Source organism: Hyla sarda, chromosome 3, assembly GCF_029499605.1.
Source record: "Hyla sarda isolate aHylSar1 chromosome 3, aHylSar1.hap1, whole genome shotgun sequence".
Classification (NCBI taxonomy): Eukaryota; Metazoa; Chordata; class Amphibia; order Anura; family Hylidae; genus Hyla; species Hyla sarda.
Window position 1 is genome coordinate 201,322,064 of NC_079191.1, and position 27,708 is coordinate 201,349,771.

The 27,708-nt window shown below is 43.8% G+C and overlaps 1 protein-coding gene across 5 annotated transcripts in view; it reads right to left on the bottom strand.

Moving 5' to 3' along the window:
- Positions 1-27,708, bottom strand: part of ASRGL1 (asparaginase and isoaspartyl peptidase 1) — a 125,896-nt gene that overhangs the window by 36,837 nt on the left and 61,351 nt on the right. For 4 of the 5 annotated variants that reach the window (XM_056565860.1, XM_056565863.1, XM_056565864.1 and 1 more), the window contains exon 2: positions 17,609-17,800. In XM_056565860.1, the coding sequence (XP_056421835.1) occupies positions 17,609-17,800 (192 nt within the window). Of the gene's footprint in view, positions 1-5,560; positions 5,777-17,608; positions 17,801-27,708 lie in introns of all 5 variants that reach the window. The other variant, XM_056565865.1, reaches the window with a different exon arrangement.

The window sequence follows — 27,708 nt, forward strand, 5'->3', positions numbered from 1 at the left end:
TAGAGCAAATGATCAACATGAGATGTTTTCTGTGCAACTTAATGAACTGCTAGAATGACATGAAAATGCTGTAAAATGAAGTAAAATATAGGTTAGTTATAAATGGTGTATATAATATATCTCTCAACAAGGTCATTAATAAATATATTAAAAAGCGTAGGACCCAAAACTAACCCCTATGGTGCCCCACTAGTAACAGTCACCCAATCAGAGAATGTACCATTGAAACCACCCTCTACTGGGGAGTTTACCTTATCCTGCTGTATTTGGATAGTATAGTGGAGAAGATTGTCTAATGTCCAGGCAAGTGATCCCAAAGTAGGCTTTTAACCATTTTGATGCTACTGTCAATGTTGACAGCAACATCTAAATGGCCTTAAATGTTACATTGGTAGTGTAGTGATCAAGATCTGCTGCCCATATAGCTGCTGGGATGTAGCTGCTGGGACTCTGCCCCTACAATTTTTTTTTTATCTGAAATTTGTATTGACTTTACAACTTTTGCAAACAAAAGGAAAAAATACGAACAACATCCCACTCCCTCCCCCAACCCCTCCCTAAACAACAACCCCTCCCTAAACAACAACCCCCCCACCCCATTATCCCAACTAGGCTAGTACATCAATGAATAAAAACAGCACGTTTCTCAGTTTGGCACAATAGTGCAACAAAAAATACCAATCAATAAAGAACAAGTGGCATAAGGGTATGTTCACACTATGGAGTTTGAATGGAATCTCCGCTCGCAGAATTCCGCAAGCGGAGATTCCATTCTGGTGGCCGGCGCCGAAATACTTCTGTGGTAGGACCACGCGGCACTGCGCCTGCACCATTGATGGCTATGTAGTGCTCGTGGACTTCCACGCAAAGAATGAACAAGTTCTTTCTTTGCGCTGAATAATTTCAGCGGCGGAATTGTCTGCCGTTGAAATTGCTTAGTGTGAACGAGTTTCACGGAAACCCATTTACACTGATGTTTATGTTCACAGCGTGTAATTCCGCTCACGGAATACCGCAGGAATTACGTAGTGTGAACATACCCTAAAAGAGAGTCCCTTAGTACGTAGCCGGCATACAGTTAGAAGCACACCATACTGGACATAGCAAGGCACTAGGAAATACAGAGCGTGTGACCCACCCCATTGTATCCCCAAGACAGGCAAGACAAAAACAGGATACAGAATGAAGAGAGGAGAGTTGAATGATATGGAGACAGAGAGACAAAAATGCACAAACTAACCGTCAAACCCAGGTGTGTTCAGCCACAGAAAAATACAGGCTGCCTTCTCCCAGGGACTCCCAACCCCCCGTAATAGGCCTCCATCGGAGTATGCTGCAAATATGAGGATGGCAAACCAAATGTATTAATCTAGGGACCCCAGATGGATTCAGGCCTACAATTTCTAAACTGAAAGGTGAGCTTCAGTTTCTAAAAAAAAAAAAAAAATTGCTTCAAAACTATTACAGTATATGCAATTGCAATTTGATTTCCTATGTTTTATTGTGTGAACTGTAGGATCAGGGAAGAGTAGTCACAATATCAGATCCTTTAAGTACTATATGGGCCTCCATAGATTGGACTTTTATTCTTGCACATTTCACAGATGCTCATCTGGATTGAGATCTAAAAGCAAAGTCAACCCAATGAATTGTTTTGTCAAGTTTCCCCTAGAGGACTCAGGATGTACCTATACTTCCTGGCTGCCTGGTACTTGACACACCAGGACATACATGTATATCTTGAGTCTCATCTGGATTATGAAATGATGCCTGCCATTAACCATTTGGATGTCTTGATCAATACTGATTACAGCATCTGAAGTATTAGGGGGCGTTGAAATACTCATCAGACCATTCGCAGTGCGATTATCGGAGTCTGATTAGTCAAGATGACAGCTAAAGCTCCACTCACCTGCTCCATGGATGGCTCCATTGATCTAGTGTGGTCTGCTTTCTGGCAGACTATGGAAGTCGATTGCTGATATCACTGAACAGTAATATGCCAATGCATAGCACTGAACAGTAATAGAAATCAAAAGATGGCTATAAATAGTCCCCTTTGTGTGTGTGTGTGTGGGGGGGGGGGGGGGAGAATATATATATATTATTTTAAACATTTTTTTATTTTATTTTTTATTAACTGGCTCTAGCAAGTTAAAGGGTACCGCTCATCAAAAAAACTTTTGATATATTATAGATTAATGTATGCAGAATAACTTTACAATTGCATGTTATTAAAAAATATGCTTCTTTCTATTTAATTTTCCACTTTGAAGAAATGATCACTAGGGGTCTCCCTACCAGTCCTGGCAGCAAGCATTTCAGACTCATGCTGGAGTCCTAAACACTACGAGCTGCCAAGTCTGCTTTGTTCACAAAGGAGAACACTCAGAGCTGCCAGCCTGCTTTGTTCACAGCCTGTTTGGCTGTGAACAAAGCAGGCTGGCAGCTCTGAGTGTTTAGGACTCCAGCATGAATCAGAAATGCTTGCTGACAGGACTGATCGAGAAAAATACAATAGAAAGAAGCATATTTTTCATTAACATGCTGTTGGAAAGTTATTCTACATTCATTAATTTAAAATATATCAAAAGTTTATTTGATGAGAGGTACCCTTTAAACAGATTACATTAAAATTGAACATCCTATAACAGCAATTTTTCCTTCGCTCCCCAAGATAGATAAGAATTGCTTTCCCCCACCAGTCAGACCCATAGTTGCCGGGATAGGTTCTCTTAATGAGAACCTATCCGCCTGGTTGGACAACCTCCTTCAGCTACTCATTCTAACAATTCCTGGCTTTATTCAAGATACCAAACATCTTTTATCAGCTGTTGAGAATTTGGAGTGGTCCGAACAGTTTTCGTGGATTACTGCAGACGTTACTTCCCTTTATTCTGTTATCCCCCATAGCCATGCTAAAACAGCATTGGCATGGTTTTTGTCTGTGTATTCCCAATACCCCGCTGGTCTGCAGGAATATATGATCATGGTTTTGGATTATTTACTTACTCACAATTTTTTTTATGTTTGATGATCAGTTCTTCCTGCAGATCACCGGGGCATCTATGGGTACGTGTTTCTCCCCCTCCATAGCAAATATCTACATGTCATATTGGGAACATCTCTATTTGTTTTCATCATCTAATGTCTTCAAGCCATACATCATTTGGTATGGCAGATATATTGATGATCTGATATTTATATGGAGTGGTGACGTCAAAAATGTTAACTTGTTTGAAAACTTTATTAATTCAAATACTTGCAATCTACATTTTACTATTAATCATTTTTTTCAAACAGTGTCCTATCTTGACTTAACTCTGAGGTGTGACACAGAATGCAAAATAATTTTTTCTACAACTTATCGCAAGGACACTGCAGTAAATTCTACTTTACATGCACGCTCGTGTCATCCCTCACAAGTGGTCAATAATCTCCCCATAGGGGAGGCTATTAGAGCTAGACGCAACTGCACTACTGTTCAAGATTTTTCTATGGAGATGGAGACATCATCTCGTTGCTTACATCACAGAGGGTACCCCCCGTGGTCATTAGACCGCGCTAAAAGAATTGCTATATCTAAGACCAGAGATGATCTACTTAAAGTCAAACAGTCTGCTAAAGCCAGCTCTAACACTATAACTTTTTCTACTCAGTACAGTGCTCAATATTCCCAAATATGCAACATCTTGAAAAAAATACATACCACTTACTACATCTGATCCTCAACTACAACCTACAATGCTCCCACTCTTGGTCAGACCCTATCACCTTCTTTGTTTTCTTCCCACAATACATCATCTTCTACTTTGTTAAAAACTGTGGGGACATACAAGTGTGGACACACACGATGTATCTGTTGTAACATTCTGTCTCCCATATCTGTTATCACGTCGTACGCGACAGGAGCCACCTATAATATTAAACAATACATCAATTGCAATACTAAATATGTGGTCTCCTGTCGTGTACAGCGTGTAAATTACAGTATGTGGGATGCACGACCAATAGCCTCAAAATACGCAATAGGGAACATCTATCTGACATTCCCCATTTTAACTCCAGGAACGTATCTGCAGTATCCCTTCACTGTGCTCAACACCATGGTGGAGATTTCTCGTCCATTCGCTTATCTGCAATTGAAAAAGTTTTTTTGCCCATACGTGGTGGTGATCATAAACAGAAATTACTCAACCGAGAGGTGTACTGGATTATCAAACATGCAACCAGAACAACTCAAGGTCTTAATAAACGACAGGATGTCATCCTACATTGTTAACACATGCCATTTTTTTTTACAAGTTTCCCATTTAATATACTAAGTAATTCTCTTTTTTATATATTTTTATATTTGTGAGACCTGTGTAAGAGTGACTTTCTCTATATGTTGGGCCTGTGGTTTATAACTTAAATGCATACATTTTAAACCTAAATGATATATAGATATGTTGGTAACCACTCACCTTAACATTTAATATAAATTTTTTCTTTATCCTGGTGTTCTGTCAATATGTATCTGTTTGGTACAGGTCTGTTATTTTTGCTTGATACATATTCAGACAGACCGATTGTGACATATGCGGTTTTTGTGCAATCACCTATGTTCTATTTTGGTGAATATATATTTTTTCTACTTGTATAATTTATACGTTCACCTTGAGATTTGTATGTATGTTATTGCACATTTTCTTTGTTCTATATCGAGATTTTAAGTTTGTATATCTCTACTATTATTGTAAAGGGTTAAGTTACGGGCTCGGGGAGGGCGGCTGTTTGATTAATCTCACCTGCTGCCTTCCCTGTGAGCCACGTCATTTCCCCTATAAATATACAGACATTTGTGGTTTTATTTTATGTACGACTAAGGGTGCTAACGCACCTGAAACGCGTTACTTTGCTCCTGTCATGGCTTTTATTCATTAAAGAACATTCATCTTTGCACGACCATCTGCGCTGGACATTCCTCTTTTCAGATTTGTAAATTACTTATATTAAAGAGTCTTAATCCTTCCAGTACTTAGCTGCTGTATGCTCTAGAGGTAGTTGACTTGTTATTTTCTGTCTGACCACACTGTTCTCTACTGACACCTCTGTCCATTCCGGGAACTGTTCAGAGTAGGAGCAAATCCCCATAGCAAACCTCTCCTGCTCCAGACAGTTCCTGACACAGACAGAGGTGGCACAGAGAGCACTGTGGTAAGAATGAAAAAAACAACTCCACTTCCTCTGTAAAATACAGCAGCTGAAGGATTAGGATTTTTTAATAAAAGTAATTTGCAAATCAATTTAACTTTCTGGCACCAGTTGATTTGAAAAAAAAAAAAAAAAAAAGTGTTCACAGGAGTACCCCTTTAAAGACTTTTGTATTTATAGGACTCTGTATGTCCATCAAAGAGGGGTTAGGAGGAGTGGGCAAGCAAAAAGGCATGCCAGGCTTTGGCACTAAACACTGCTCAGCCCGCCTCCTTGACAATTGGCTGAGAACTAAAACACAATTTTATAAGTTTGGCAACCACTATCAGCCCCAGGAAAGGTACAGTTTTGTTTTAAATCCTACCAGCTATCCAAAGGGTCTGCAGCAAATATAGATGACAAACTTCTTCCTTCAAATAATCTGAGACTGATGTAATTTCCATGCATGTCATGTGCAATTTCTATAGTGCTTGAAAGATGAATGACATACAGTGGTGCTTGAAAGTTTGAGAACACTCCAGGAAATTCTATATTTCTGCTTAAATTTAACCTATAACTACATCAGATTTACCTACAGGTCCTGAAAGTAGAAAAAGAGAAACAACTTAAAGAAACGAGTCAAAAATATTAGATTTGGCCATTTATTTATTAAGGAATACGTTCCAATATTGGATAGCAATAACTATCTAAATGTTTCTGGTAATTGTTGATTAATCCTACACATCAGCTTGGAGAGATTAAGAGTAGGGTCACACGTAACGGATCTGCAGCCGATTGCCAACCCTAAAGTGTGCCTGAGTTGTCTGCAATCTGCCACTGCAGGCAGACACACAGGGACCTGTGAGTCGCCACGCACATTGTAACAAGACATCGCGGCCTCTCTCAGCCTAGCTCAGGGGGAAGGGGGAGAGACCGCGACACCTGCTAGTACATTGCACGGCAACTCGCAGGTCCCTATGTGTCTCTTTGTATCAGGGGGACTGCTGCTACAAGCAGACAAAGCAGGCACAGCGGATCGGCAGTGTAAAATACGTAGCGGATCCGTTACGTGTGACCCTACCCTTAAACGGAATTTGACACCAGCATTAACCGCACTAACCTGATGGTACTAAGTAATAGTGTGGGTGATGCTGAATTTTTATATGTGGCCCTGTTCCATAAAACCTAAATATGCAAATAAAGTGCTTTGGTGCATTCCTAGTCCCTAGGTGCACTCTTCTGCCTGCCTGGCTCAGCCTTGAGCAACAGCCCCCTCTTTTATATATTCATGGACCTGAGCTCTATTTTATACAGGGAACATGTAACTCTAGATCCAGTTTGCCCACTTCTGTCACATGATCATCACAAGTCCTTCAGCCACATTCTCTTCTATCCTGCACTGTGGAGCTCCGCTTGCACATGTACTGAACACATGATTGTAACATCATCACAGGTCCTACACCTCCTCCATGTAGCAGATACAGAGCAGGTCCTGGTTGAGCAGGACCTGCTCTGTATCAGCTAAATGCAGTACATGTAGGGGCAAAGCTCAGCAGTGCAGGATAGAAGAGAATGTGCCTGAAGGAGCTGTATTGATGATGATCATGTGACAGGAGTGGACTGAGGGTTCTAGAAGTTACATGTCCTCTGTACAAAATTGAGCTCAGGTTAACAAATATTTATGAAGGGGCTGTTGCACAGGGCAGAAGAGTGCACCAAGGAACTGGGAACACCCCCAGAGCACCAAAGCAGTTAAATTAACAGTTCCCATACACTGCTTTTTAGGCATAACTCGGGAACAGGCTTTAAGGAAATTTCTGGCAATAAAACTTAAAATGTAACTGATCCCCCTATCCACAGGATAGGGGATAAGTAGCTGATCGCAGGGGGTCCAACCGCTGGGGCCCCCCTACGATCACCAAGGCGGGACTCCGGCGCTCTCAGTGAGGCGCTTCATTCATTTCTATGGGAGCGCCAATGATGCCCAAGTGCTGTACTCTGGTCCTTTTGGCGCTCCCATAGCACCGGGTCCCATCCTGGTGATCACGGGGGTCCCAGCACTTGGACCCCCCACGATCAGCTACTTATCCTCTATCCTGTGGATTGGGCTAGTCAGTTACATTTTAAGTTTTATGGTCAGAGATCTCCTTAAAAAGCATTCTCCCAAACAACTTCAACCTTGTTCTGTTGGTAGGATTCCTCCCATAAATTTCTCGCTTAAATGGGCACTGTCAGATCCAAAAACTTTACATATTGTTACTGATGAAAATTAAACACCTTTTGTAATACAGCAGCATCAGGCTTGTCTATGAGTTATGGACAAGAGATGACTCAAGGACAAGGCTGCATGAGCAGAAACACCAATCACCTCCCACCACCACAAAGGAGGGACACGTCCCTTCCCCTGAGAGTATTTTTAACAATGTGAGCTAATGAAATGAGGTATTTTTATAATAAACTAGCTGAGTAACCGGCGTTTTCAAGTTTTTCCTTCCTAATCCTTGTTGGGGAGGAAAATCAACAAAAGGAGGAAGCTTTTGACTTCATATCCCATCCTCATATATTGTTATCATATCCCAACCCCATATCCCGTCCTCATAGCTCAACCTCATATCCCAACCCCCTATCCCGTCCTCAGATGGGACTGATTTGTGATGAAGATATTGTAAGCTGAAAATAGAAGGGGACGTGGCTTTGTGGGACTGGGCGTGATTTGCAAGCCAGACCGATGTACAAAAAGGGTAGAGAATAAAAGGGTGATGCTTAAACAGTGGGTGTGTCTTTGTGATATGGGGTCTGGCTTGCAAGCCGGACTGACACATTCACCAGGAAATGCAGAGCAGAGTTTGTGGAGTAATGGTTTTTCTTTCCTCATCCTTGTTGGGGAGAAAAATCAACAAAAGAAGGAAGCTTTTGACTTCATATCCCGACCTCCTATCCCGACCTTAAAGGGGTACTCCGGCGCTAAGACATCTTATCCCCTATCCAAAAGATAGGGGATAAGAAGCCTAATCATGGGGGTCCCGCGCTGGGGACGCCCGTGATCTTCCATGCCGCACCCCGTTAGAGTCAGCCCCCGGAGCGTGCTCGCTCCGGGTCTGATTACTGGCGATCACGGGGACAGAGCATAGTGACATCACGGCTCCACCCCCGTGTGACATCCTGCTCCGCCCCCTCAATGCAAGCCTATGGAAGGGGCGTGGGATCTAATCCCCTTTGGATAGGGGATAAGATGTCTTAGCGCCGGTGTACCCCTTTAAATTAACGATACTATATTTTAAGTGGACATATAAGTAACATGTGAACAAGTATTATCGAAATATCTCCAGCCATTTGGAAGTTATGCAGTAACATAAATTTCCCATAGACTTGTATGGGACTTTAAACAAAAACCCTGACCCTGGCAAATGGGGATGAGTAATGGTTAAATCACCTATCCTATGTTGGTTGGTGACATAAGTAACATGTGTGCCAAGTTTCATGTTAATATCTTTCGCCGTTTGGACGTGATGCTGGAACATACATACATACATGCATACATACATTGGGGGAGATTTATCAAAACCTGTCCAGAGGAAAAGTTGCCCAGTTGCCCATAGCAGCCAATTAAATCGCTTCTTTCATTTTTAACAAGGCCCCTCTAAAATGAAAGAAGCAATCTGATTGGTTGCTATGGGCAACTTTTCCTACACACAGGTTTTGATAAATTTCCCCCATTGAGTTTTATATCTATACTAGCTGAGTACCCGGCGTTGCCCGGTTTTTCCTTCCTAATCCCTGTTGGGCAGGAAAATAAACAAAAGGAGGAAGCTTTTGACTTCATATCCAGTCCTCATATTCTTGTCATATCCCAACCTCCTGTCCCATCCTCCTATCAAGGCCTCATATCCCGTCCTCCTATCCCGACCTCCTATCCCGTTCTCATATCCCGTCCTCATATCCCGTCCAGTAATATGTGTACCAGGTATTGAAATATCTCCAGCCATATGGAAGTTATGTGGGAACATACATTTCCCATTGATTTGCATGGGACTTTAAACAAAAACTCACAAATGGGGGTAGTTAAGGGTTAAATTAACTGTCCTATATTTTAAGTGGACATATAAGTAACAAGTGACCAAGTATTATCGAAATATCTCCAGCCGTTTGGAAGTGATGCAGTAACATATATTTCCATTTACTTGTATGGGACTTTAAACATAAACACTGCCCCTGGCAAATGGGGTGAGTAAGGGTTAAATCACCTATCCTATGTTTGTTGACGACATATAAGTAACATGTGTGCCAAGTTTCATGTTAATATCTTTAGCCGTTCAGAAGTTTTTGTGGAACATACACACACACACGTTGAGTTTTATATATATCTACTAGCTGAGTACCCGGCTTTGCCCGGTTTTTCCTTCCTAATCCTTGTTGGGGAGGAAAATAAACAAAGGAGGAAGCTTTTGACTTCATATCCCGTCCTCATATATTGTTGTCATATCCCAGCCCCATATCCCGACCCTCCTATCCCGACCCGTAATATGGGTACCAGATATTGAAATATCTTCAGCCGTACGGAAGTTATGTGGGTACATACATTTCCCATTGATTTGCATGAGACTTTAAACAAAAACCCCGACCCTCACAAATGGTGGCAGTTAAGGGTTAAATCAACTATCCTATATTTTAAGTGGACATATAAGTAACATGTGACCAAGTATTATTGAAATATCTCCAGCCGTTTGGAAGTTATGCAGTAACATATTTCCCATGGACTTGCATGGGACTTTAAACATAAGCCCCGCCCCTAGCAAATGGGGGTGATTAAGGGTTAAATTAACTATCCTATGTTTGTTGCTGACATATAAGTAACATGTGTGCCAAGTTTCATGTTAATATCTTTAGCCGTTTGAAAGTTTTTGTGGAACATACACACATACATACACACACGTTGAGTTTTATATATATATACTAGCTGAGTACCCGGCGTTGCTCGGTTTTTCCTTCCTCATCCTTGTTGGGGAGGAAAATCAAGGGAGGAAGCTTTTGACTTCATATCCCGTCCTCAGATATTGTTGTCATATCTAGGGATCGACCGATTATCGGTATGGCCGATATTATCGGTATCGGCAATTACTAACCTCCACTCCCGTCCTCCTATCCCGTCCTCCTATCCCGTCCTGTAAGATGAGTACCAGGTATTGAAATATCTCCAGCCGTACGGAAGTTATGTGGGTACATACATTTCCCATTGATTTGCATGGGACTTTAAACAAAAAACCCGACCCTCACAAATGGGGGTAGTTAAGAGTTAAATTAACTATCCTATATTTTAAGTGGACATATAAATAACATGTGACCAAGTATTATCAAAATATCTCCAGCCGTTTGGAAGTTATGCAGTAACATATAGTTCCCATTGACTTGTATGGGACTTTAAACATAAACCCCGCCCCTGGCAAATGGGGATGAGTAAGGGTTAAATCACCTATCCTATGCTTCTCTCCTGCTGGCTATCTGCGCCGCTGCCCGTTCTCTCCCCCTGACGGTGCCGGCGCCCCATTGCCAGGGGGAGAGAACGGGCAGCGGCACCGATAGCCAGGGGGAGAGAAGGGCCGGCAGCAGGGCTCTAGATCCCAGGAACGGCAGGGGCAGAGAAGCCGGCAGGTCTCTGCACCTGCAAAGCCCGCCCCATCCTCGGTTGTATAATTACCTGTTGCCGGGGTCGGGTTCGCGCTGCTTCAGGCCTCCGGTGTGCGTTCCATGCGTCGTTGCTATGCAGCGCATAGCAACGACGCAGGGGACGCACACCGTGGGCCTGAAGCAGCGCGAACCCGACCCCGGCAACAGGTAATTATACAACCGGGGATGGGGGAGGCAATGGGGGCAGCACGCCGGCAATGGGTGCCGCTGCCCCTTCTCTCCCCCTGTCTGTCGGCGCCGTTGCCCCATTGCCGGCGCCACTTCTCTCCCCCTGGCTATCGGCACCGGCAATGGGGCAGCGGCACCGATAGCCAGGGGGAGAGAACGGGCAGCGGCACCGATAGCCAGGAGGAGAGAAGGGCCGGCAGCAGGGCTCTAGACCCCAGGATAGGCAGGGGCAGAGAAGCCGGCAGTGACGGCAGGTCTCTGCACCTGCAAAGCCGCTGCAGTTCATTGATTTAAAGCGCCCGCTTTAAATCATTGAACTACAGCGGCTTATCGGCGTATAACACGCAGATAGACTTTAGGCTAAAAATTTTAGACTAAAAAGTGCGTGTTATATGCCGATAAATACGGTATATAAAACTCAACGTGTGTGTGTGTGTGTGTGTGTGTGTGTGTGTATGTATGTAGCATCACGTCCAAACGGCTAAAGATATTAACATGAAACTTGGCACACGTTACTTATATGTCAACAACAAACATAGGATAGGTGATTTAACCCTTACTCACCCCCATTTGCCAGGGGCAGGGTTTATGTTTTAAGTCCCATACAAGTCAATGGGAAATATATGTTACTGCATAACTTCCAAACGGCTGGAGATATTTCGATAATACTTGGTCACATGTTACTTATATGTCCACTTAAAATATAGGATAGCTAATTTAACCCTTAACTACCCCCATTTGTGAGGGTCAGGGTTTTTGTTTAAAGTCCCATGCAAATCAATGGGAAATGTATGTTCCCACATAACTGGTACACATATTACGGGTCGGGAAAGGAGGACGGGATAGGAGGACGGGATAGGAGGACGGGATAGGAGGACGGGATAGGAGGACGGGATAGGAGGACGGGATAGGAGGACGGGATAGGAGGACGGGATAGGAGGACGGGATAGGAGGACGGGATAGGAGGACGGGATAGGAAGACGGGATAGGAAGACGGGATAGGAAGACGGGATAGGAAGACGGGATAGGAAGACGGGATAGGAAGACGGGACAGGAGGTGGGGACAGGAGGTGGGGACAGGAGGTGGGGACAGGAGGTGGGGACAGGAGGTGGGGACAGGAGGTGGGGACAGGAGGTGGGGACAGGAGGTGGGGACAGGAGGTGGGGACAGGAGGTGGGGACAGGAGGTGGGGACAGGAGGTGGGGACAGGAGGTGGGGACAGGAGGTGGGGACAGGAGGTGGGGACAGGAGGTGGGGACAGGAGGTGGGGACAGGAGGTGGGGACGTGGGGTTGGGATATGACAACAATATATGAGGACGGGATATGAAGTCAAAAGCTTCCTCCTTTGTTTATTTTCCTCCCCAACAAGGATTAGGAAGGAAAACCGTTGATAGGGGCATAAAAATTATATGTAAATGGTCAGGATTAGCTACTGAGTAACCCTTTTTTTTGTAGGATCTGACAGGTACACTTTAAAGGAAATCTGTCATCAGAATCACCCGCACTAAACCCGTTACACAGGCTTGTAGTGCGGGTGATCCTGATTAAAATGCTCCTTACCTGGTTAAAAATGGTTCAACAGTTCTTAAGATATTTATATTTTTAGTTTTCTGTTATACCCTGGCTTGGGACTCAGTGGGAGGTGTTATCATCTCAGACTCGGCTACACGCCTTTCTAGCTGGGCGGAGCTGTCGCCCGGCTCATGAATATTCATGAACTTATCCTCGTGGTCTAACTCCTTTTTCTCGGTCTGGTGGGGAGGACCGCGCATGCGCCGCGTTCCGTACACCCGGAAGCGGCGTTCTCCCCCCGGCTTCACTCGAGCTGCGGCCCTATACAAGTAAGAAGACTGGCTGCATGAGTGAAAAGCCGGGGGTGGGAGGAAGGGAGGGACGGAGGGTGTTTTTATTCACAAACTGAAGGAACAAGCAGGTTATATATAGATATATTTGTGTGGATAACTTCATGAATATTCATGAGCCGGGCGGCAGCTGCGCCCAGCTAAAATGACGTGTGGCCGAGTCCGAGATGATAACACCTCCCACTGAGTCCCAAGCCAGGGAATAACAGAAAACTAAAAATATAGATATCTTAAGAACCTCTGAACCATTTTTAACCAGGTAAGGAGCGTTTTAATCAGGATCACCCGCACTACAAGCCTGTGCAACAGGTTTAGTGCAGGTGATTCTGATGACAGATTTCCTTTAAGATCCTTCCACAATATTTCTTTTGGATTAGGGTCAGGACTTGACCATTCTTTATCCTTCTTTAACCATTGTTTGGTAGAAAACTTGTATGCTTAGGGTCGTTCTGTTGCTGCATAACCCGCATCCAATTGCGATTAACCACTTAAGGACCAAGAGCGTACAGGTCCGCCTTTGCTCCCTGGTACTTAAGGGGGGCGGGGGTTAACTTTCGGTTTCCCCATTCTACCCTACTAACACTATAGGGGAACCGACAGAGGACTGGCAGCAGAAAATCCACTTACCCATCCGGAGGTTGCGGGCGACGGTGATCGGCGGGCGGCTATGTCGTGTGGCTGGCTCAATGGATCCTAAGGAAGCCGGTGAGTTGCCTAGCAACATCTGGAGGGCTACAGTCTGAGACCACTATACAGTGGTCTCTAAACTGTAGCCCTCCAGATGTTTCAAAACTACAACTCCCAGCATCCCCACTCAGCAGTTTGCTGTCTGGACTTGCTGGGATTTGTAATTTTGCAACATCTGGAGGGCCACAGTTTGGAGATCACTGTGCAGTAGTCTCTAAACTGTAGCCCTCCAGATGTTGCAAAACTGCAAATCCCAGCATGCCCAAACAGGAAACCGCTGTCTCGGCATGCTGGGAGTTGTAGTTGCGTACCTCCAGCTGTTGCATTACTACATCTCCCAGCATGCCCTTTGGAGATCAGTACATGCTGGGAGTTGTAGTTTTGCAACAGCTGGAGGCACACTGGTTGGAAAATACTGAGTTAGGTAACAGAACCTAACTGAAGGTTTTCGAAGCAGTGTGCCTCCAGCTGTTGAAAAAGTACAACTCCCAGCATGCATGGTCTGTCAGTACATGCTGGGAGTTGTAGTTTTGAAACAGCTGGAGGTTTGCCCCCCCCCCCCCCCCCATATGTGAATGTACAGGGTACATTCACACGGGCAGGTTTACGGTGAGTCTCCTACTTCAAGTATGAGCTGCGGCCATGGAAACTACACCCCTCACGTAATGTAATAAGGGGTACAGTGAGCATTTACGCCCCACAGGTGTCTGACAGATTTTTGGAACAGTGGTCCGTGAAAATGAAAAATAAAATTTTTAATTGCTAAGCCCACTTCTAAAGATCTGTCAAACACCAGTGGGTTATAAACGCTCACTGCACCCCTTATGAAATTCTGTGAGGGGTCTAGTTTCCAAAATGGGGTAACATGTGGGGGGGTCCACTGTTCTGGCACCACGGGGGGGGCTTTGTAAACGCACATGGCCCCCGACTTCCATTCCAGACAAATTATCTTTCCCATAAGTTCAATGGTGCTCCTCCTCTTCTGAGCATTGTAGTGCGCCAGCAGAGCACTTGACGTCTACACATGGGGAATTTCCATACTCCGAAGAAATGGGGTTACAAAGTTTGGGGGTAATTTTCTCCTATTACCCCTTTTAAAAATGTAAAATTTGGGGGGAAAAACTGCATTTTAGTGAAAAATATTTTTTTCTTCATGTACACATCCAACTTTAACAAAAAGTCGTGAAATACCTGTGAGGTGTTAAGGCTCACTGTAACCCTTGTTACTTTCCTTGAGGGGTGTATTTTCCAAAATAGTATGCTATTTTTTTTTTCTGTTCTGGCACCATAGGGGCTTCCTAAATGCGACATGCCCCCCAAAAACCATTTCAGCAAAATTTGGTTTCCAAAAGCCAAATGTGACGACTCCTCTTCTGAGCATTGTAGTTCGCCCGCAAAGCATTTTACGTCCTAACATGGGGTATTTCCATACTCCGAATAGATGGGGTTACAAATTTTGCGGGGCATTTTCTCACATTACCCTTTATAAAAATTGTAAACTTGGGGGGGGGGGGGAAACTGAACTTTAGTGAAAAAAAATTATTTTTCATTTACACATCCGACTAACGAAAAGTTGTCAAACACCTGTGGAATGTTAAGGCTCACTGGACCCCTTGTTACGTGTTCTGAGGGGTGTAGTTTCCAAAATGGTATGCCATGTGGGGGGTTTTCCGCTGTTCTGGCACCATAGGGACATGCCCCCCAAAAAGCCATTTCAGAAAAACTCACTCTACAAAATCCCATTGTCACTCCTTCCCTTCTATGCCCTCTACTGTGCCCGCCGAACATTTGACATACACATATGAGTTATTTCCTTCCTCGAAAGAAACTGGGTTACAAATTTTGAGGGGATTTTTCTCCATTTACCCCTTGTAAAAATTCTTGCATAAACTGGGTCTACAAGAACATGCGAGTGTAAAAAAATGAAGATTTAGAATTTTCTCCTTCATTTTGCAGCTATTCCTGTGAAACACCTAAAGGGTTAACACACTTAGTGAATGTTGTTTTGAATACTTTGAGTGGTGCAGTTTTTATAATAGAGTCATTTATGGGGAATTTCTAATAAGAAAGCCCTTCAAATCCACTTCAAACCTGAACTGGTCGATGAAAAATTCCGATTTTGAAATTTTTTTGAAAAATTGGAAAATTGCTGCTGAACTTTGAAGCCCTCTGATGTCTTCCGAAAGTAAAAACATGTCAACTTTATGATGCAAACAAAAAGTAGACATTATGTATTTGTGAATCAAAATATAATTTATTTGGAATGTCTATTTTCCTTACAAGCAGAGAGCTTCAAAGTTAGAGAAATGCAAAATTTTCAATGTTTTCATCAAATTTGGGAATTTTTCACTAAGAAATTATGCAAGTATCGACAAAATTTTACCACTAACATAAAGAGGAATATGTCAAGAAAAAACAGTCTCGGAATCAGAATGAAAGGTAAAAGCATCCCAGAGTTATTAGTGCTTAAAGTGAAATTGGTGAAATGTGCAAAAAAACGCTCTGGTCCTACAGTGAGAATTGGCCTGGTCCTTAAGGGGTTAAGCTCAGGGGCGATAGGGTGAATTTATCATTGTAGATTTTCATAATGTGTATGTGCAAAAATTCACAACATATTTAAAAAACCTGCAGTTGATAAATTAATTACCACTTCAAAAGACTAACCGAAACAGCTGGTCCCGACGGTAATGGCCAACATCCGCGATCGTGCGGATGTCCGCCATTAACCCTTCAGATGCCGAGATTAGTACAGATCATGGCATCTGCGGCAATGCACACGTTAAAATAGTTGATCGGATCGCCCGCAACGCTGCTGCGGCGATCCGATCATCTGTAATGGCGGATGGAGGTCCCCTCACCTGCCTCCGTCCGTCTCCCGGCGTCTCCTGCTCTGGTCTGAGGTTGAGCAGACCAGAGCAGGAGATAGCCGATAATACTGCTCAGTGCTATGTCCTATGCATAGCACTGAACAGTATTAGCAATCAAATGATTGCTATAGATAGTCCCCTATAGGACATAAAAAGGAAAAAAAAAAAAAAAGTTAAAAACCCCCTCCCCCAATAAAAATTGTCAGTTTTTCCCATTTTACCCCAAAAAGCATAAACATTTTTTTTAATAAACATATTTGGTATCACCACGTGAGTAAATGTACGATCTATCAAAATATAACGTTAAATGATCCCGTAAGGTGAATGGCATAAATGTAAAAAAATTAAAATCCAAAAATGCTGTTTTGTCACATTTTATAAAAAAATAAAATTATAAAAAATTTTCTAAAAGTTTTATATATGCAAATTTGGTATCACTAAAAAGTACAGATGACGGCGCAAAAAATGAGCCCTCATAGTGCCCTATATACGGTAAAATGAAAAAGTTATAGGTGGTCAAAATAGTGCAATTTTAGATTACTGATTTTGTACAAAAAGTTTTAGATTTTTTTAAAGCGGTACAAAAATATAAAAGTATCTAGCCATGGATATCATTTTAATTGTATTTACCCACAGAATAAAGAACACGTCATTTCTACCGTAAAGTGTACAGTGTGAAAACGAAACAGTGGGGTTTTCATTTAAATTTCCTCCCTAAAAAAATATGTTTTTGGGTTCGCTGTATCTTTTATGGTAAAATGAGAGGTTTCATTACAAAGTAAAATTGGTCATGCAAAAAACAAGCCCTTATATGGGTCTGTAGATGGAAATATAAAAGAGTTCTGGATTTTAGAAGGCGAGGAGGAAAAAACGAAAAACGGGCTTGGTCGTTAAGGGGTTAAACAAGAAAAGTGTAAATAAAAAAGTCACAAAGAATAGCCATAAACTCTTTGCAGCACCAACTGTGCAACAAATATTCATACAAAAAAATACAATGATAAATTCCCCCTGATGTTCGGAAATTTCCCTTTAGAATGTGCTAGAAATGATTCATTGCTCCATCAATAATGGTGAGCTGTCCTGGCCTAGGAGTAGGAAAACATGGCCAAACCATGATGCTATCACCAACATGTGTCTGTAACTTCTTGAAACAAAGCTTTACCTGCATTGAAAATTGGATTGTCTTCAAGCACCACCACAGCTTCTTGTACAGCTGTAACTGCATCTCCTCCTTCCCTCAGTATATTATAACCTTGCCGTGCAGCTCTCTTTACTCCAGAACGATACAAGTCTACATATTCCTTCATAATGGCTCCCGCTCCACCATGGACAACAATAACTGGTTTCATATTTACTGGAAGTGAAATGAAGAACTCATTAAAGTATCAATGTACAATGCAGTTATCGTACCTGATCTTACATGTGTTTTAAGCTGGAACTTGGATTACATTTTCTATATTATTTTGTTAAACATCGCAATTACATAAGCCAAGGTAAAGAATGCCAACTGATCCTGCTGATATTCAGGCATATTTTTATGATATTTTATCCTGTAGCAGGGGCGTTGCTAGGGAGGGGGGGGGGGGGGTTAGGGGGCGGTCTCAGGCCCATAGCTATTGGTTTTTATTTTTTTTTATTGCCACCACTGCTTTAAGACTGGCTTCTGGTAAGTGATGCGATGTTCCAGAAGGAGCACTCCACAGACCTGTTCCCTCTTGCCTGCGCCGCACATCTCCTGGCCAGTCCACCACTCACGCAGCAACCCCTGACAGTGAGGACATGCTGGGCGTTGTAGTTTTACAACAGCTGGAGAGTCATAGGTTGGGGATTGCTGCATCCTAACAAAGCAGTCCAACCTTTGGCTTTCTAGCATTAGCAAAACTACAACTCCCAGCATGCCCTGACAGTGAGGACATGCTGGGGATTGTTGTTTTGAGACAGCTGGGGAGTCATAGGCTCCATGAATGTACAGTGCTGTGCGCAAATTTACTCGCTGCAGCATACATTTACGGCGCATGTCCCTAAGGGGTAAAAAAAAAAGAAGAAAAAATGCATGATGTTCCAAATTATTATGCAAATGACATTTTTCTCATTTACCTAAATAATTGATGTAAATAACAGACAGCATAATTCTCATGTTATCAACTATCAAATTTTATTAAACAAACCTTCTGACAGTATTTTTTTTTAAACATAAAAAACTTACAATGCACTGTTCCAAATTATTACACACTGTAAGTTTCAAAACACTTTATCGGTTGTAAAGAACTGAACATTGTCATTTGTTGTGTTTGCAGCATATTTACTGAAATCAAAAGCTATTTCAATCAAACTTTTAACAACATTTTAACGTTTTAAACATTTTAACAGGTCACGTTACATTTTCACATTGTACCCTTTATTTGATAGCAGCTTCACAAGTCTTGCATTCATTGAACTTGTCTTGTGAGTTTTTGGACAGTTTCTGCTTGAATTTGTTTGCAAGATGTCAGAATAGCCTCCCAGAGCTGCTGTTTGGATGTAAACTGCCCCCTACCCTCATAGATCTTTTGCTTGAGGATGCTCCAAAGGTTCTCAATAGGATTGAGGTCAGGGGAGGATGGAGGCCACACCATGACTTTCTCTCCTTTTATCCCCATAGCAGCCATTGATGCAGAGGTATTCTTTGCAGCATGAGATGGTGCATGGTCATGCATGAAGATGATGTTATTACAGAAAGCATAGTTCTTCCTTCGGTACCAGGTAAGAAAGTGGTCAGTCAAAAACTCCACATACTTTGCAGAGGTCATCTTTACATTTTTGGGGACCCTAAAGGGGCCGACCAGCTCTCTTCCCATGATTTCAGCCCAAAACATGACTCCACCACCGCCTTGCTGACATCGCAGCCTTGTTGGAACAGGGTGGCCGTCCACCAACCATCCACTACTCCATCCATCTGGACCCTCCAGGTTTGCACGGCACTCATCAGTGAACAGGACTGTTTGAAAATGAGTCTTCATGTATTTTTCTGCCCAATGCAGCCGTCGTTTCTGCTTGTGAGCATTGGTTAGTGGTGGCCGAATAGAAGGTTTATGCACAGTTGCAAGACTTTGGAGGACTCTACACTAGGGATGTCCCAATACTTTTTTCCATGTCATGTGACAGTTTTTTTTTTCCCCCCTTAAGGGTACGTTCACAGGGGCGGATCCACAGCGTATTTTACGCTGCGGATCCACCGCTGTAGGACCGCTACATGGTGCCTTTAGAGGTGCCTGCTCGGAGCGGCTATACGCTGCTACAAGCAGACACACTGTGATGTGCGAGGCGCAGCGCGCATGTGCAGTGTACTTGCACATCGCGGCTGCTCTCGGCCTAGCTCATGGAGCAGGGGGAGCAGCCGCGATGTGTGCAAGTACACTGCGCATGCGCGGCGACTCGCACATCGCTTCAGTGTGCCTGCTCGTATCGGCGTATTGATGCTCCGAGCAGGAACATCTAAAGGAAGCATGTAGCGGACCTTCAGCGGTAGATCCGCAGAGTAAAATATGCTGTGGATGTACCCTTAAAAGGGGTTATCCACCATAAGGGGATTTTAGCACCTACCTGCCAGAGAGTATAGACATGTTTAGGAAGGATCTGCCCATCTTTGGGATTAATGGCTATGTTGTGAGATTACCATAAAGCTGTGGCTTTCTTTTTGGGAACCTCAGTATTTTCTGTTGAAGTTCTCTTTTTTACTAGAAATCCCAGAATTCCACTTTCCTACCTCCCACACATCAGCCACCCCACCCATTGAACAACAAACAAGCTAGATTCAATGAAAAAGGTCAGTGCTTTCTAATCAGGGTGCCTCCAGCTGTTGCTAATTCCCTGTGGTCGCTCCACCCATTGAAGCAGAACAGGCTCCCCCAGGGATGTGGAAATCCTATCGCCCGACGCCTGGGACAAGTAGTTCAGGGCGCCAGGCAGGTGAATTTTTTTTAATTTTTTATAGATTTAGCCCTGTATCGGGCAAGCAGGGACAGACCGACTTCCCCATATTTTTCTTTAATGCCGGTGTGAGGCGCAGGAGCGGATGCAAGACTGCACCTCACACCGGCGCTCAGGGTGTATGGAGGGGGCGGTGGCCCCCAGCTGACCGCAGAGCCCGAGGCTTGCATGACATAATTTAGCCACGCCCCTTTATCTCCCCTCCCGGAGGATAGAGGACACAGCTACACATTACACAACAAGACAGGGGGAGAGCGAGGACGTACACAGCTCGGCACACAGCTCCATCCCCCGCACACAGATCCTCCCCTCCCCCTGCTCTGTCTCCACAGGACCTAAACTTCCATGGGGAGGTTAAAAATTTGCACGGGGAAAACACAGAGCAGGGGGCGGGGGAGAAGACGTCCGGTGTGAGGTGAGATTTTCAAACCCATGCAACCTCACACCGGCCGGCGGGTCTTTATTGTGCCGGGACTACAGCTCTAATGTCCACTCATGGCCAGCTCAGGTGAGGAGGCCGAGAATGCAGGCGGCAGGAAGGATGGTTGTATATGTATGGTGTGAGTGAATGTGTGATGTGTGTATGTATGTAATGTATGATTTGGGGGGGGGGGCGGCGGGTGTATGTATGATGTGTGCATGGATGTGTGTATGATGTCTGTGTATGTGTGATGTGTGTATGATGTATGTGTGATGTGTGTATGATGTATGTGTGTATGATGTCTGTATGTGTGATGTGTGTATGTCTGTGTATGTGTGATGTATCTGTGATGTGTGTATGTGTATGATGTATGTGTGATGTGTGTATGATGTCTTTGTATGTGTGATGTGTGTATGTAATGTATGAAGGGGGTAGCGGCGGGTGTATGTATGATGTGTGCATATGTATGCTGTGAGTGTATGATGTATCTGTGATGTATGTATGTAATGTATGATGTGGGGGGGGGCAGTGGCGGGGTGTGTGTGTGTGTGTGTGTGTGTGTGTGTGTGTATGTATGTATGTATGTATGAATGATATGGGGGCAGTGGCCAGTGTATGTATATGTGTATGCATGAATGTTTTGTACAGGGGAGGACTGACACGTCAGGCATTAGGGCAGTGCCCAAGGGCCTGTGTCTTTATTTTCAGTGGCTTCTGGCTACTCGCACTAAATTGCACCCCCAGAATCCCACCCCCTTCATACTCGCCCGCCAACCAAGAGCCCCACGGATGCACGCAAACACGCCCAAACCAAAACTACAACTTCCAGCATGTTGCACCATAACCTGAACTGTAGAACTATAAAGTGTTACATGCTGGGAGTTGTAGTTTTGGTTCGGGTCAGCTGCAGAGCCATAGGCTGCATCAGGGCATGCTGGGTGTTGTAGTTACTAACTGCAATTTCCAGTATTCCTTGACACAGCCTATGGCTCTGTAGCTGACACAAACCAAAACTACAACTCCCAGAATTTTACACAATAACCTTAAAGGGGTACTCCGCCCCTAGACATCTTATCCCCTATCCAAAGGATAGGGGATAAGATGTCAGATCGCCGGGGTCCCCCTGCTGGGGACCCGGGGATCGCTGCTGCAGCACCCCACTATCATTACTGCGCAGAGCGAGATAACTCTGCACGTAATGACGGGCAATACAGGGGCCGGAGCATCGTTACATCACGGCTCCGCCCCTCGTGACGTCACGACCCGCCCTCGTCAATACAAGTCTATGGGAGGGGGAGTGACGCCCCCTGCCATAGACTTGCATTAAGGGGACGGGCCGTGATGTCATGAGGGACGGAGCCATGACGTCACGCTGCTCCGGCCCCTGTATCGCCCGTCATTACGCACAGAGAGAACTCGCTCTGAGCAGTAATGATGGCGGGGTGCCGCAGCGGCGATCCTCAGGATCCCCAGCAGCGAGACCACGGCGATCTGACATCTTATCCCCTATCCTTTGGATAGGGGATAAGATGTCTAGGGGCAGAGTACCCCTTTAACTGTACTACTATAGAGTGCAACATGCTGCAACACCTACACAACCATAGACTATATCAGGGCATGCTGGGTGTTGTAGTTATCTAGTAACTGAATGCACCTTCCAGCATTTTCTGACACATAAATTAGAGTAAATAAAATGCACCCCATAAACTGGAGAAGCAGAACACCCCGAGTAACACAGCGGCATTCAGTGGTTTCCAATCAAAAGACTCCATATATAAGTCCCTATGAAGACTGAAAAATAGCGATTAAAATATTTTAAAACGTGCGTATATATGTGGATAAGCCCCTTTCCTAATAAAAGTTTGCAATTTTATTTAAATAAAAATTATGTACAAAAATAAACATAAGTGGTATCGCTGCATGTGGAAATGTCCAAGCTATTAAAATATAATGTTAATTAAACCGTACGGTGAAAGGTGTAAATGTAAAAAAATTGTCCAGAAATGCTCATTTTTGTTCACTTCATATGAGAAAGTTTTTATAAGGTGATCAAAAAGTTACATCTAGACTTTTCTGGGCTTGCCTCGGGCGTAAAAGGAGCTAGCTACAACTCTCCCGCCGCTAATAGCCTGGCATGCTGCGATCACCGTGGCCGCTATTAAACCATTAGATCACCGCTGTCAAAGTTGACAACAGTGTCTAAAGGGATCTTATATCCATCCCTGGTGGTCTAGTGGGGGGGAATCGTACTATTTTGGTTGAAATTATTTTATCTACCAGGACAAGTGGATTTTCTTGAGGGACAAGTAGATTGTGTTCCGCTTTAGTCCCTTGGACAAGTATTTTTTTTTTTTTTTTTTTTTATTTCCACACCCCTGCTCCCTGTCATCACCCGACTAGTGATGTCAGGTCTCTGCCGCACTGCATCCTAGAAAATACCCAAGACAGGAGTCATCTTGCATGCTGTTAAAAATGAACATCCAGAACAAAGATCACATAAGAATAAGCCATTAGAGACAAGTACAGACACTAACTGCAATAACTTTACAGCCCCTGTAGCATAATCAAAATAAAAAAAAATCCTGGAATACCCCTTAAGGGTATGTTCCCACCTGGCGTATACACTGCGTATTTCACGCTGCACAAAATCTACAGCAGCTGAGGCAAATACGCTGCATATCCCTCGCTCACCATACACACAAGGCTTTCCAGCGGCAGCCCTATGTGTGCAGTGAGTTTTGGAGGCGGGACCTTGTGCCGGCGTGACTGACACGCGGCTACGCCTTCAAAACTCACTACACACATAGGGCTGCTGCCGGAAAGCCTTGTGTGAATAGTGAGCGAGGGATATGCAGCGTATTTCACGCTGCTACTGCAGATTTTGCGCAGCGTGAAACACGCTGCATATAAGCCACTGGGAAAAAGGGGTGTTTTTTTTAGTTTCTATAAGAGAAAAGGCTTTTTGTATATAAAAAATATATTTTTGATTTTATTAAACTTTTTTGAAAAGCCGTCCTCACAGCTGATCGGGACACCGCGATTAAACCGCATCCCTGAGCTAACCGGCGATTAATTTCAGGGCTTTAAGACAACTTTGATTGCGGCGTCTAAAGGTTAATGCAGGTACCGGCTATGATGTCTGCTCAGCTGTTGAGCGCATTTCATAGCTTGGGAGTGGAGGGTGCAGGTGGCTTACACACCTCCGTGATGCCTGCAGGCAGGAGTCCCGTGCAAAGTACTCGCGCAAATGTCCGGTATCGGGACATCCCTACTCTACACCTTGATGTCCGTGGGACTCCAGAGGCACCAGCAGCTTCAAATATCTGTTTGCTGCTATGTAATGGTATTTTAGCAGCTGCTCTCTTGATCCGATGCATAGATCTGGCAGAAATCTTCCTCAATGTGCCTTTATCTGTAGGAACCAGTCTGTGCTCTGAATCGGTCACAAATCTCTTAATAGTGCGATCATCACGCTTAAGTTTTCATGAAATATCAAAAGTTTTCATACCTCGAACTATTTCACTCTTTTGGGCAGCAGAGAGATCCTTTTTCTTCCCAATAATGCTTGAAAATGGTGTTCTGCTTAAAAGTGTACTCCGCTGCTCAGCATTTGGAACAAACCGTTCTGAACGCTGGAGCCGTCGCTGGGATTTGTGACATAATAACCCCTCCCCCTTAATTCAAGTCTATGGTCAGATATTATATATATATATATATATAAATATATATATATATATATATATATATATATATATGTGTGTAAATAAATAAAAAACATATTTTTATTTTTTTTACCTGGCAGGTTAGCAAATACACCCTGTTCCAAATTATTATGCAAATGATATTTAAGAGTCACAAAGATTAAATATTTTGTTTTTCAGTTTAACTCATGGATGGCATTGTGTCTCGGGGCTCTTTTGATCACTGAAAATCTCAGACACCTGTGATAATTAGATTACCAGGTGAGCCCAATTTAAGGAAAAACTACTAAGGGTACATTCCCACTTAGCGCATACGCAGCGTATTTCCCGCTGCCCAAAACCTGCACCAGCAGTGGGAAATATGTGTATCCCTCGCTAACCATACACACAAGTCTTTCTGGCGGCAGATGTCACCTTTTCCCATAAAAAAATGTAAGTAAAAAAACACTATATATCTGGTATTGCCGCATGCGCAAATGATCTTTAAAAAATATAATGTTTATTATCCCACGCAGTGAATAGAGTAAACTTAAAAGATTACAAACGCCAAACTGATTTATGATCACAACACATCCCAGAAAAAATGGAATAAAAAGTGATCAGAAAGCCAGATCTGCACAAAAGTGGTGCTATTGTAAACTACAGCTCATGGTGCAAAGAATAAATCCTAAGGCTAAGTTTCCACTTTTTTATTTTGGGGGTGAAACACCAAGAAAAAACACAAATTCTTCTGCATGGCGTTTTTTCGGCCAAAACACTGAGGCCAGATGTTAGCTGTAAATCAATGAGAAATCGCTAAATTCTTTTTTCAATTTGAGTTTTTCAGTTTGGCTTTTTTTTCTCCTTTTGGCGTTTTTCAGCTCCTTGGCGGTTTTGCAAAGTCGCAGCATGTTGAGCCTATGGCAATTTTTTCCCTGAAATCGTGGCGTTTTTCTCCCATAGAAGTCTATGGGGGTAAAACAACTCCAAGAAAAACAACATGTGTGTTTTAACTTTGGCGTTTTTGCAGGTGGTTTTTATTCTTTTTTGGATTTTAGTGATCCAAAAAAGTGATGGAGATACCTTTTTTTAATAAAATTTCGTGGGGTACCATTAAAAAAATATTTAAAAAGATATAGTAGTGATGAAAAATTTTTTATTTAACGACATTTTTATAAATTTTTAAACAGGGATCAATTTATGTGGGCAGGCAGGGCACTAAAAATGTAGCCGACAATAATAAAAATGTAGTGTGTGTGTTTCCCACTTTTTTTTAGGTAGTAGTACTACTCCCATCATGGAACATAATGTTACATGATGGGAGTAGTAGTACCTGTACTAATTGACAGATCGCCTGTGTCACTTCTGACACCCGTTGCGATCCTCCTGTATAATGTATAGATGCGGCCGGTCGCTCTTCTATGGTCCCCTGCACTGCCGTATATATACACCTATTCATATTTCCCGCAGAGAGCTGTGTTTAGCCAGATGGTTCCAGCCAATCACAACGCTCTGTGAGAAATATGAATAGGTGTATATATACACACGTCAGTGCAGGGGACCATAATAGAGTGGTCGCTCACATCTATACATTATACTGGAGGATCACAGCAGGTGTCAGGAGTGACACTCGCTGCGATCTCTCTATTAATGCAGGTACTACTGCTCCCAGCATGGAGCAGAGTGTGCTCCAGGTTGGGAGCAGTAGTACCTGCAGTTAAGGACAGATCACAGCGGGTGTCACTCCTGTCACCCACTGCGATCATAATTCATCCCTGAGATGTGGAGCGGCTTTCTCCTGCACTCGCATCTCTGCTCTGTACTCCGGCTGGCCGCCCACTCATTCATATTTCCCTCTGAGAGCGGTGATTGGCTACCACCATCCGGCCAATCCCCACTCTGGACGGAAAATATGAATGAGTGAGGTGAATTTCTATTCACATCACTGGCCGGCCTGGAGTATAGTGCAGAGTAGGGCTGCACGATATGGGAAAAATGTGCGATTGCGATGATGGGCCTAAATATTGCGATATCGATATGCGATGCGATATAATAAATAAATGATGAAATCCCGCCATTTCATGTCCAATCTCCTCCCTTTTACAATTATCCACACATTTTATGCATACCGCCCATTTCACATCTCCCCCTGTCACATTCTCCACTCATGGTCACATCTTCTCCCATCACATCTTTCCCCCCCCCCCCGGTCACATTTTGTACAGGTTTTCAAATCACCAACCTAGTGTGTTTGCTGCTGAAAAAGACCTTTCCCCCTCAGCCAATCACTGGCTTGACACGTGACACCGCTGTGGCCAGTGATTGGCTGAAAAGGGAAAAGGTCCTACTGCTTGTTGAGACATCGGACCACACGGAGGGAAACGGCATCTGTAGGGACTGGAAGTAGACGAGCAGAAGTTTTTTTTTTTCTCCCTGTGCTCTTTTAGGCTGGGTCCACACTACGTTTTCTCCCATACGGGAGCGCATACGGCAGGAGGGAGCTAAAAGCTCGCGCTCCCGTATGTGACCGTATGCGCTCCCGTATGCCATTCACTTCAATGAGCCGACCGGAGTGAAACGTTCGGTCCGGTCGGCTCATTTTTGCGCCGTATGCGCTTTTACAACCGGACCTAAAACCGTGGTCAACCACGGTTTTAGGTCCGGTTGTAAAAGCGCATACGGCGCAAAAATGAGCCGACCGGACCGAACGTTTCACTCCGGTCGGCTCATTGAAGTGAATGGCATACGGGAGCGCATACGGTCACATACGGGAGCGCGAGGTTTTAGCTCCCTCCTGCCGTATGCGCTCCCGTATGGGACAAAACGTAGTGTGAACCCAGCCTTACTTAGCTCAGTGTTTTTCTACCAAGGTGCCTCCAGCTGTTGTGAAACTACTACTCCCAGCATGCCAGGACAGCCTTTGCCGGTCCGGGCATGCTGGGAGTTTTAGTTTTGGAACAACTGGAGGTACCCTGGTTGGGAAACACTGAATTTTAGTATTTAAATTTGTTTTAATCTGCTCTGACCGGCCCCACCTGCAGCAGCACACGGGAGCCGGCCCGAGCAGATAATTGCAAGTTTTCCCGGGGGCCCATATCGCTATATTGCAAAATATAGCCCCCCACATAAATTGATCACTGTTTAAAAATGAATTACAATTTCAAAAAATATACATTTCATTAAAGGAAATCT